This window comes from Dromiciops gliroides, chromosome 5 (assembly GCF_019393635.1).
Source record: "Dromiciops gliroides isolate mDroGli1 chromosome 5, mDroGli1.pri, whole genome shotgun sequence".
Classification (NCBI taxonomy): domain Eukaryota; kingdom Metazoa; phylum Chordata; class Mammalia; order Microbiotheria; family Microbiotheriidae; genus Dromiciops; species Dromiciops gliroides.
Window position 1 is genome coordinate 201,392,071 of NC_057865.1, and position 12,640 is coordinate 201,404,710.

The 12,640-nt window shown below is 39.2% G+C and overlaps 1 protein-coding gene across 1 annotated transcript in view; it reads left to right on the plus strand.

The window, feature by feature from the left end:
* The window catches only part of WNT5B (Wnt family member 5B), a 151,054-nt gene that overhangs the window by 42,960 nt on the left and 95,454 nt on the right, over nt 1–12,640 (plus strand). Inside the window, exon 2 of the mRNA XM_043967889.1 lies at nt 8,321–8,420. Coding sequence (XP_043823824.1) covers nt 8,334–8,420 — 87 coding nt within the window. The 5' untranslated portion in view covers nt 8,321–8,333. The remainder of the gene's footprint in view (nt 1–8,320; nt 8,421–12,640) is intronic.

Sequence of the window (12,640 nt, forward strand, 5' to 3'; positions counted from 1 at the left end):
GCCCAATCCTTGAGGTTGTTTCTATGCTTATTTCTTTCAAAATGATAACTCCCTCCCCCCCAAAAAAAGCCTGAAGTTCATTTTAGGGTATCAGGATTTCTATAAATAGTCCCTAACAATGGGAAAGAAAGCTAGTTTTCATGGAAAGTCAGAAGAAAATTATGTTCTCAGTTATCTTAACCATTCTAGCAGAATCACAGCTGGTCTTGGCAAAAATACTGAGTAAGGAAGATTGCACCACTTGGGCTTTCTATATGCTTCATTAGTGATACTTCAATGTCTCCATTTGCGAAATGGAGACCAAAAAAAAATCTATCCAATGAAATTGGCTGAGTGTTGTGAGGTGATGGGATGAAAGCTACAAACACAAGTACAGAGTTTGTAATGAGTCTGACAAAGCTACACTCAACATGGACTCTCTTCTGTTCTCAACAATCCCTTTCTTGATTCCTGTGTAAGATGCAGTTAAGAGACTGCTGGATTGGCAGTCAAAAGACTGGCTTCAAATCCTGTTTAACTTTGAGCAAATCACTTAACCTTTCTGGTCATTAGTTGCCTTTTCTATAAAACTGGATGGTTGGACTACATTAAGTCCAATGTCTTATCCAGTTCTAAATCTATTATCCTATATTATACCACCTAAATCAAACTGGCCATTGGCCCCAAGAGTTCTCAACTATTACTACTGGGTTCCTGAATTATGTGCCACTAACTAGGTTGATCTATACCCACTCCCTTCATTCCCCTAATCAGGATCCTCCTTAAATTTCACTGACTTCATCACAATTAATCTGACCTCAGAAATTTACTTGGCTTATGTGACCTCTATCTACCTCAGTTTCCTCAATCATAAAATTGGGGTCATAATAAATACCTACCTTACAGGGTTATTATGAGACTCAAAAGAAACAATATTTGTGAAGAGCTTAGCACAGTGCCTGGGACACACACAGACACACACATGCTTATGTATATGTATGTGTATGTGTGTGTATATATATATATCCTGTATATATTTATGTATGTGTACACACCTACATATACAAATACATAACTATACACACCACACATATATATAGTAGATTCTTAAAAAATACTTATTTGCTCTTCCTCCCTCCTCATTTCCTTCCTGCTCTTATTCAGGATTCTTCTTAAATTTCATCACTCTCACAAAGTCTTCCCTGATAAAATGTAAGTGAAATATTCCAGCTTATGTACAAACCTACTACCCATTCTTCTTGCACCACAAAGATAGATAAGAAACCAGAATGGAAAACTTTACCCCAAAAAGAAGATAGTACCATGCTGTTAGTACATTAAAAAACAAGTTAGACGATAAAAAGACAAGCTAGGACTATGCTGATAGTCTGTTAACATGGCAACTTCCTGAGGCCAAGAATTGTATTGTCTGTGGTTAGTACATAGTACAATTTTCCTTGTAGGTATTCAGACTCAGCAAATATTGTTAGTGAATAAGATTAGTCAAATGATAGAAAATGATTACACAGAAAGGCTTAGGTTATTAAATTCATATTTAATCTTCCCCTACTCAATTGTAAGGGATTCAAGGGGAGAGTGACTGGACATATTATGATTTGTTTCTTATGTAACCAAATTTCATTGTGTGTTTGTGCCCGGTTTTCCCAATAATTTATGTAATTTAATTCAATTCAGCAAGTATTTATTAAACTTGTACTTTTGTTATTCTAATGTGACTATTTTATATGTATATATATATATGTGCACATAATGTCACACAAGCACATATCAATCAGTAAGTATTTATTAGTGCTTGCATGTAACAGGCTGCTGCCTAAGGTGCTAAGAATACAGTTAAAAAGAAAAACAATCCCTATATTCAAGGAGTTATTTCATTACAATAAGTGATGAGGGGAGACCAAATGGTAGGCTTCTTTCAGAGAGTTTTTGATGGACTTGACAACAGAGGAACATGTTCTTAGGGAAATCAAACAGCCCAGAATAATTTTTAAATTTGCTTTCCATGTATTCATCAAGGACATAATAGGGCTTGAGAAGAAGAGATTGCAAACGGTGTCTAACTTGGGGGCTTTGTGTTTGTCCCTACTCTAAAACCTTGTGTTCTAGAGGTCAGTGAGTTGAGGGTAGAGGAGGGAAAGGAATGACGTGGTAGATCTATTGTTGTTCACTAGTTTGTAGTACCTTGGATAGCACTGTTATTGACCGGCTAAATCTCTCTTGGCACATGACCTCACTTTCTAATTTTTTGAAAAGTTTGAAGCCATTGCTCTGGAGAGCCCACATTTCCTATCCTCCATACCTCAGAATCTCTATGTTCTATCTAACCGTGACTCCTTATCTCCATTTTCAGAGTATGGGACGACCCACCTCCTTGCTCAGGCTAATTCCCTCTGTTCATTGTATCCAACTCTTTGTGACCCCGTGGACCATAGCATGCCAATATTGTCCAAGGGACTTTCTTGGCAAAGATCCTAGAGTGGTCTGCCTTTTCCTTCTCCAGAGGCAAACAAAGGTTAAATGACTTGCCCAGGATCACACAGCTTGTAAGTGTCAAGTGTTTGAGGAGGGATTTGAACTCAGGTCCTTCTGAATCCAGGGCCAGTGCTTTATCCACTGCACCATCTAGCTGCCCCCCTGTGCTAAATTTCTAAAAAAAAAAGAATAATCTATACTATTCTACTCTACTTCCTTACTCTTTCCTCAACCAACTATGGTCTGACTCCTGTCCTACTACTCTGTTGAAATTCTCTCTCCTCACTTATTTCTCTGTTGTGCTAATAGTTATACCATTGGAGATGGGGGAGGGAAGAACTAGAACCCAGACACTTCTTGTACTCCCATGTTATGACTTCCAGCCGTGCCCTGGCCTTAACACTCACTCTCTGTCCTTTCTCTTTCCCATACACACTATCTGTTCTCCTTATTCACTCATACTTATCTGCATTTCCAAGTTCCTGTTGTATTCCCAATGCACTGAATTCCTCTCATGCTGATTAATCCTTACTCACTTTAAATCCCTTCTCTTTCTCTTAATGCACCAGCTCCGTTGTGACCACAAGATTAGTTCTTGGTCTATCTTTTTTCTTCCACCATACCAAGTTGGGTGTCTAACCACTCATCATTAATCAATCAATCAACTAATCAACAATCATTTGTTAAATCCTTACTAGGTGGTAGGCACTGGCCTAAACTCTGGGGATATAAAGAAAGACAAAAACACTATTCCTACCCTCAAGGAGCACTTGTTCCAATGGGTGAGGCACGGGTAAAGAACTGGGTAAATACAAGATTTATGCAGAGTAGATGGAAGGTAATCACAGTTGTAAATCACTAGCAACAGTGGGGATCTGGAAATGCCTCCTGCAGAAAGTGAGATCTGGACTGAGTTTTGTTTTTGTTTTTGTTTTTTTTTTGGTGAGGCAATTGGGGTTAAGTGACTTGCCCAAGGTCACACAGCTAGTAAGTGTTAAGTGTCTGGTCAAATTTGAACTCAGGTCCTCCTGACTCCAGGGCTGGTGTTTTATCCACTGCGCCACCTAGCTGCCCCTTGTTTTATGGTTTTGTTTTTGGTTTTTTTGGACTGAGTTTTAAAGGAAGCTAAGAAGGAAAGAGAACGTTCCAGGCATGGGGACAAGGTGTAGAGTACAAAGAAATGGAATTGGGAAATCTAGTGCATTTGTGTAAGGAGCAGCAAAAAGGTCTATGTGACTGGATTATAGAGTGTGTGGAGGGAAGGAGACAGATTAAGAAAGGCTTTAAATGCATTATATTGGATCCTGGAAGTAACTGGTAACCACTGGAGCTTACTGACTAGAATGATGACTTGGTAAAAATTGCGCTTTAGGAAACTCACTTATGGTTGAGTGTGGGATGAATTAGAGTGGGAAATGTGAAGCAGGGATATGTGAGGGGAGAGATGGAGGCATATATGAGAGATATTGTAAGGTTGAAATAAGATTCAAAAACAGATTCTACACGTGAGTTGGGTGAGAGATAACTGACAAAGAGGATGGGGTGCCCTAAGAAGGGAAGAAAGATGGGAAGGTTTTGGGGGGAAACAGGAATATAATGAGTTACATTTTGTACTTGTTGAGTTTCAGATCCAGTTTCAGATGTCTAAAGAGCAGCTGGTGATTTAGGACTAGAACCCAGGAGATAGGTAAGATTAGGGACTAGGTATATCACTTTGGAGTAATTTCCATGGATATTATCTTTAAATCCATGGGAGCTAATGAGATCACCAATAGATAATATAGAGGGAGATGCGAAGAGGGCTCTGGACAGAGTTTTGAGGAATACCCATAGTTAGATATGGATAAAGGTCCAGCAAACAAGAATGAGAAGGAATGAGGAGAACCGGGAGAAGATAGTGTCATGAAAACCTGGAGAGTATGCACGAGGAAATGGTGACCCATGATGTCAAAAACTACAGAGAGGTCAAGGATGAGGACTGAGAAATGCCATTAGATATAGCAATGAAGATTTCATTGGTAACTTGGGAGAGGGCAATGACAGCTGAATGATGACATCAGAAGACAGACGCATTGCAGAGGGTTTAGAAGCAGATTAGAGGAGAAGAAGTAACCTAGTTTGCATGGCTTTCCCAAGTAGTTGAGCAGAGAAAGGAAGGAGAGCCCAGGCAAGGATACTTCCTGTTGTTCTTAGTCATAGGGCATCATGGGCAGCCAAATACCCTCATCACCTCCGACACACAGCTGTTTGTTCTTCCTTTGTTGAATGATCTTGTGATATCTTTAACCTCTGACACATAACTTTCCAACCTTACTTCATACTACTTTTCTTATATTAGATATTCAAGTCATATTAGGCAGGTAGGTAACTCAGTGGATAGAGCAATTGACCAGCAGTCAGGAAGAGCTGTGTTCAAATCTAGCCTCAGACACTTACTAGATGTGTGACCCTGGGAAAGTCTTTCAACTTTTATTTATCTCATTTTCCTCATCTGTAAAATAGAAATAATACAGCAATTATCTCCCAGGGGTGTTGTAAGTGTAGTAAGTGATATGTAAATGTTAGCTATTGTCATCATCATCATCACCACCACCACCATCATCACCATAACCAATAGCAGCAGCAACGACAGTGGTAGCAGTAGCAACATCAATAGTAGTAGTGGTGATGGTAGTATTGTAGTAGTAGGAGGAGGAGGAGGAGAAGAAGAAGAAGAAGAAATAGTAGTAGAAGTAGTAGTAGGAGGAGGAGAAGAAGAAGAAGAAGAAATAGTAGTAGAAGTAGTAGGAGGAGGAGGAGAAGGAGGAGGAGGAGAAGAAGAAGAAGAAATAGTAGTAGAAGTAGTAGGAGGAGGAGGAGAAGAAGAAGAAGAAGAAATAGTAGTAGAAGTAGGAGGAGGAGGAGAAGGAGGAAGAGGAGAAGAAGAAGAAGAAGAAGAAGTAGTAGTAGTAGTAGTAGTAGTAGTAGTAGTAGTAGTTGTTGTTGTAGTAGTAGTAGTAGTAGTAGTAGTTGTTGTAGTAGTAGTAGTAGTAGTAGTAGTAGTAGTAGTAGTAGTAGTAGTAGTATTCAGGCTGTTCCCAGCAGGCTTTCCAAATTTCCTGGAACACATTGCTTCCTTATCTTTACCTGTTGAGCTCATTCTCCAGTACTTTCTTTTCCATGAAGCCTTCCCTGATGGTAGCGGATGAAAATGACCTCTCCCTCCTAAATTTTGCCTTGATCTCTCCTTTGCCTCTCTCTCAGTTCTCCTTGGATTATCCTTCTTTATGCACTTACCTAATTACCCTTATTAGATTGTAAGCTCCTTGAGGACAAAGACTATGCCATTTCTCATCTTTATATTTCCAGCATTCTTGAACATGGCAGGTGCTGAACAAATGTTTATACTAAATGAATTAAATTGTGTATGCCACACAATGCACCTTGGGAAAATCACTGGACTCGTTATAGCCATTAGCATGTATTAAACGTGACTTGTTTTAGGAACTCTGAATACTTTATCTTTATTTAGTCCTATGATATAATTCCTTGCCAAGGAGGGGAAAAGCCACTTTTGATCAAAGTTGATATCTTATGTGTACTTCAACATATGTTTCATCATATAGAGAGAGGAGTGTGTAAAAGAAGGGTTGTTTAATGGTGCCTCTGTGCTTTCCCTTGTGGTAGCAGCACTTAGTTTCCTAATTTTTAAAAGGAGAAAGTTAGACTGGATAGCTTCTGTTTGAGGCAAACCTAATACTAGCACTTTCCTAGTTAAGGTTTAACATCAGGATGAAATGAGGACCTCACTAGTCATTGAACAGTTAAGAGGAGGTTTCTCCTTTTCCCACCACAGGAAGGATATCCAATAAGGCTATAGTCACATTTAGCTGTAGACCAATGGCCTCTCTCCTTTCCACCTGGAAATGATTCTGGACAACAGGGCTCTTGTAGTCTTCAGAAATCCACCAAGTCTGTGGGGCTCCAATCCTGCTTTTTTATGCCATTAGGTGGCCATGAAGCTGCTTCAGGGAAACAGGGACCACTTGGGTCCTACAGGCTACTTTTCTCCTTTTAGGGAAAACTAATTCTTGTCATAGGAAGCATGGGTCTAACCCATGTTGTTGAGAAGAGTATTGAAGCATGGGCCTGACCCCTTTTATAAGAAAATGCTGGTAGATATGAGTCCTGTTACAGCCTCTGAAGTCCTCTGATTGTTTTCCTTTTCAAAGCTGCTGTAGTTTTTCCTTCCATACTAAGATTTGACTGGGCTATTAAGCAAGTAGAAGATAAGGACTCTGGAGAATCTTTATCTTTATTCCCATTCATGCTGGCAACTCAGATCCCCAGGTCATGGTTAGCTACATCATCTCTTCCTCAGGCTTCTGGTCTAATTAAAGGGATTATGGGATATTATGTAAGGCTCAGGCCTTCATTCTGACTTGTTTTCCCCAGTATCAATATCACCAGTGATGATTGCCCCTATGTCATTTGCCAATTAATAATCAATTATAGCAGATAGAATATCAGAGTGGAGGTCATCCTCCATTTTTGCACCTATACCGGCAGTGTAAAAGCTTTGCCACTTTCTACCTGGAAAGGTTTTGATTACTTCCCCAGTGACAGAGTTCAAGGACCAATCTTGAGAGACTACTGAGAGACCAACCTATGGAGAGACTCAGAATTAGTAAACTGGTGGTGATTTTTTGGCCATGGCAACACATGAAACAAAGAAAAAAATATTACTCCCAGTTCTTATGGTAGTGGAAAAAGAAGAACCCATAGATTTTTTAGATAGTCTATAAACATTAACTTATCTCTAAGTTCTCTGAGATAAGTCCACTGGCTAATGAACTGCAAAAGTGAGCACAGGGAAAGATGGTGAAATGGTAATGTGTCTCAAGTTTAAGAAGTATGTCAAATATTTTCTTCTGGAAGAGAGTCAGAAAGCACTGAATATGTCAAGCACCAAACAAGATCACAATGAAATTAATTTTATCTTTCCAGGAAATGGATACCAATATACTAGTTATATGAGAATGCTGTCAGTGCGGTCAAACCATTGACTCAGTGGTTAGAGCAAAAGTCAAAATCAGCAATAAATTAGAGGAAAGGATAATAAATTTAAGAAGATATTGAGAACAATTGTAATAGCTTCAACTTTATCTGTTCAAAACTGCTGTCTGTGCCCCAAAAGAAAAAAAGAAAAAACACAAAGATACCGACTTTTGTTATCTCCAGTTCCAGCAAAAGTTTAACTGATGCAAAGCAATCATTACAATGAGGAGGCCAAAAGAGCCTAGATCCAGTCTCAACCAGCAAACGTTTGATATCTTTGCCAAGTAGAAAGACGTGGAAGCCAAGGGAAACACTTGTTTTAGAATACAAACTCATGTGTTAAACAGTAAGAGGAAGATGGTGAAAGATTCTAAGTACCAGGAAAAAGCAGTGAAGCTGAAAGCCATCAGAAAGTTTGGCATAAGGTTTTCACCACTGTCATGGACTTATGAAAGTTCTAAATAGAAGAGGGATTCCCTAGGGATGGTGAGGTTCTCCAGATGGGCTGTGCTTGTTTGCAGGTGACATTGTACTATTTGCATCAAGTTCCAGAACATTACAAGACTTCCTCAGTGATGTCCATGATTTTTTCAGTAGAGATGGTAGAGAACAGTCTATTCAGGGAAAAGTAAATGGATGAAAGTTGAACATTGCTGATACTTGCTGTTGGATTAGTTTAAAGTAGTGCTTCAGTACATTATCCTCAAATGGCAGTGAATTGGGTTCAGGATAAATAGGAGTAGTCTAGATTGTACTGTTCTTTCAATGGTCCCAAACTGCTCATTGACATAAAACACTATCTTTTTAACAGAAATGTTTTCCTGATGATGTATGGTTGTGTGTATTCGAACACCACAATCATCAAAGAAGTAAACCTGCAGATGACCCAGAGGGCAATGGAAAGATGCATGGTAGGTGCAAGTAGACTTTAGCATAAACAACAATGCTATCATAAAGGAAATGTATTATTGGAAAAAGAGGTGGGTTAGTCATATAGCAAGAGTGATGGCTAGCATATAGGAATCATGAGGATTAAACTGCTTAAACCCATGAAGCACCTAGATGAAGACCTCTGTGAAGGATCATAGATGAGAATTAAATAGGAGCAGAAGGTGTGGATGGGTTGCAATTTCCACCAATGGAGGGAATACTCACATCAATGAGCCCACAAATCGATTGAATTATGGCAGTATTTATTATTAGTACTAAATAAACTAGTTATTAAATACTTCAATAGCAGCATGATATCCATATAGGTGCTATCTCTTCAACAGTGTTGATTGAAACTTATCCATACTTTCTTATCCTGTATGGTTCTTGTTCATGTTTTTCTATAAGTCCTCCACAGAGAAGACACCCAATACAATCAAGGCCTTCCACTGGTTCTTTTAACATCTTGTAGATAACACTGCATATTTAGGTAATCTATCAGTTATCCTTCATTCTTTTTGGGGGGGGCGGGGCAATGGGGGTTAAGTGACTTGCCCAGGGTCACACAGCTAGTGTCAAGTGTCTGAGGCCAGATTTGAGCTCAGATCCTCCTGAATCCAGGATTGGTGCTTTATCTACTGTGCCACCTAGCTGCCCCTATCCTTCATTCTTGATACATGACTGGTTCACCTTATTTTCATACCTAGAATTTTAGGAATATAGATTTAGAGCTTGAAGGGACCTTAGAGGACATTGAGTCCAACCCCCTCCTTTTACAGATGAGGAAATTGAAGCTGAGAGAGGTTTTGCCCAGGATTACACAGATTGTCTCTGAAGTAGGATTTGAACTCAGGTCTTCCTGACTTTAAGCCCAGAACTGTTTCCACTGTCCTATTTATGTCCTACCACATGTAAAATTCATCACTGGAAATATGCTGCATCTGACTTTCTCCCAACATGCTTTTGTATTACTTGGAATTGTGATTCTTTGGCAGTTGTGGTGTCCCATTTTTCAAAACTATATAGTATTGTTAGGAGAATATTGGTATTAAAACAATGGGCTTTTGCAATGGATAATAGATTGAGATAATTTAAACTGCTATGCAATTTCTTAAATGAAATTTGGTTTACTTTCTTCCTTTTATTTCATTCTGGGGCCTTTCCAAGATCTATGTACTTAATCAATGGATTACCCGTTCAACTATTTGTGATAATTGGGGCAGTACATGTTTGTGATCCACTTTATTTTTCCTATTTAGATAGCTAGGCTGATCTCTTTTGAATCTCCATGGATTTCACTGAGCACAATATCACCACAAATAAGAGCGTCTGTAGAACCTATTCATTAATAGGGAAAGCCTCTCCTTTTTTGGACCTGACAAATGAGATCTATGATAGTCACAAGCACCTTTCTCCAGCATATGTCCCTCTAATGCTGATACTCAGGCTTATGATGCTCATATCCATTATAGAAGAAACTTGTATGATTTTGAGACACTTTGAGCTGCATTTTGCTCCACAGAGTCACATTCCTTTTTAAAAAATAGCAAATAATAAATAATTGTTTGCTTTTTATTCTTTTTATTTCCATTTCATGTATGATTGTCAAAACATGGTCTGTAGACAATTAATTGGAAAATTTCCTCATATTACATATGAAGAGAACAGGTTGCATGCACATATGCAAATATATCTATCAAGGATACTTTTGATTTATCCAGAGACATTTTCATAAAGATCTTATAGAAATGAAAAGGTAGGCTCATGAATTGGTAGTTGTGGAGGTTTTCATTGTTGCCTTTTATTCTGGTAATATTACTGTGATTTTTTTCCATTCTTTTACAAACTTCACCTTTGACTCATCTTGAAAATTGGTCTCTGTGTGACTTTAAAATTTTGTCACCTCCAGAGCTTGATAATGCTTGGAAGGTGTTCTGTGACCTGAAATAAAAGAGCAGACTGAGTTCAAGGAGCAAGAATAGGAGGCAAAAATGAAGCGGTTCAAATGCACACTGAAATCTAAGACTGAAGCTTTTTTCTGTCTTTTGTGGGTGGTTGGGGGTGACTGTGGAGTCTAACTCACTGAAAGAGGTCCAAGAATGTTTGATGCTGTATCTAAAAGAGCCTTCCTTTCAGGAAGAGGCCTCATAACAGCTACAATTGATAGAAAACCAGCAGATGTTAGCAGAGTGCAGAAGAGGATCAGCAGTTCAGAGACAACAATAGATGACAGGCCAGAAGGTGGCAGCAGAACAGAGAGAAGACACAGTCATTTTACAACACAATAGCCTGCAGTTGGATGATATCCCAAGATGAGCAACCCTAAGAGAGGAACAGCAAGCAGCAGTGTTTGATATAGAGATGAGTTCCAGCTGGGACTAGGAACTTAAGTTGATTTGTGTCTTAGTTGTGTGCCCTCTCATATGTGTTCTCTGATCATATGTGGCATTCTCCTTCGTCCGTCATTGGTGGAATGACCTGTGAAATTGTGGAAGAGTATACCATCATAAGTAAGGGGGAAGGGGAGCTGGATCTTTCTTTTCATTGTTATGTTATTTAAATTAAATTATTTGTTTTGAATGAAAAAAAATATGTCACCTCCAGCATAGATTTCTTGAATGAATGAAACACTTATTTGTACACAACTAAGTACAAAGTACTATTCTAAGTGCTGGGATATGATTAGAAAAGTAAGACGGTCCCTTTTCTCAATGAGTTCACTTCTTCTTTTTTTTTTTTTTTTTTTGTGAGGCAATTGGGGTTAAGTGACTTGCCCAGGGTCACACAGCTAGTAAGTGTGTAAAGTGTCTGAGGCCGGATTTGAACTCAGGTCCTCCTGAATCCAGGGCCAGTGCTCCATCCACTGCACCACCTAGCTGCCCCGAGTTCACTTCTTAATGAGGGAGATGACACATACAGAAGGTTTTGCAAGTCTTATGGTTGTTGAGATACAGTAGCAAAGTGGATGGTAATGCTTCTTCTTTAATGTCATTTCCATAGATAAAATCAAATGTTTCTGATGTTGACAGTGCCAAGGACTTTGGTGGCAAGAACTTTCTTTTCTGTGTCTTTAACAGATGTTCCTGTAGCACCTGCAAGGACAGATGGAAGCACCCGCATAGGGTGATCTTCCCAGGGTGATGGCTGAGAGCCATTCCCAAGGTTCTTGGGTTCAGGGTAGGGTCTAAGGGGAGATGTTGGTAAAAAGTGGTAGTGGTGGTTTGACCCACCTGGCACATGCCACTTTCTGTCCTTGCCTTTTTCAGCTAGACTGGCTTGCCTTCTTTGTGGGTAGCAGTTAGTGAGGATGGCCGGGTCCTTCTCCACAGGCACTGTCACCTCAGATGATGACAATGAGGCCTGGAAGCTGCTCAGGACTTTTGTGCCTATCTACCTGTTGTTGGCATTTGGTCAGCATTTTTTGCATATTGATAAGATGGGCCCCTTCTCCAGGATGATTGTCCCCTTCGGGGATGGCTATGGTGACTGTGCCAGAAGTAGATCTGGTAATTTGGGGAACAGACTATCTCCATAAGGGTCTAAGGGAAGAAGGTGGTCAAGGTGGTTGTGGGGTGCTAAGCTGGCTTGCCTTCCTTGTGTTTCTTCTGTGTTTCATCAGGTACAGTCTTTTAGCAAAGAAAAAATTCTTTTTGATTATGAACTTAGCAGCCACCAACTAACACAAACATTCTAATTAAAAAACAAAAAACAAAAAGGCTCACATATGAAACTGGCTAATATATGAAATTCTAACAATTGTCCTATTTGTAGCCCCTTCTGAATTTATTTTTTTCTTGTGTTTTTTACATGTTTTACCCTCTTCTTTCTTTTTCTGCATCTCTATCACTTCCCACTAACTCACCCCCCATAGAAGTCCCCTCTTATAAAAAAAAGCATAGTTTTTTAACATGTAAGTATTGTAGGCATTGCTATTCTTCCTAACTTCGTGTTTTTAATTATTTTCACTTCCCCTTCCTCATACAATATGTTGGATATTGGAGTTGGTAAATCTTAAATGAGGTATTTCACTATCTTTTCTGATGAGAACAGATCACCACAGAAATGTCAGCAGATCTGCTCCATTTCACATCTATTTGTTTTTCTCCTTCCAGTTTCATCTACAAATGATGTCCTTGAGTTATGATCTGACTCAATCTTCATACTATGTTCTCTGCCTTCTTTTATGGGAAGAGAAGATTTT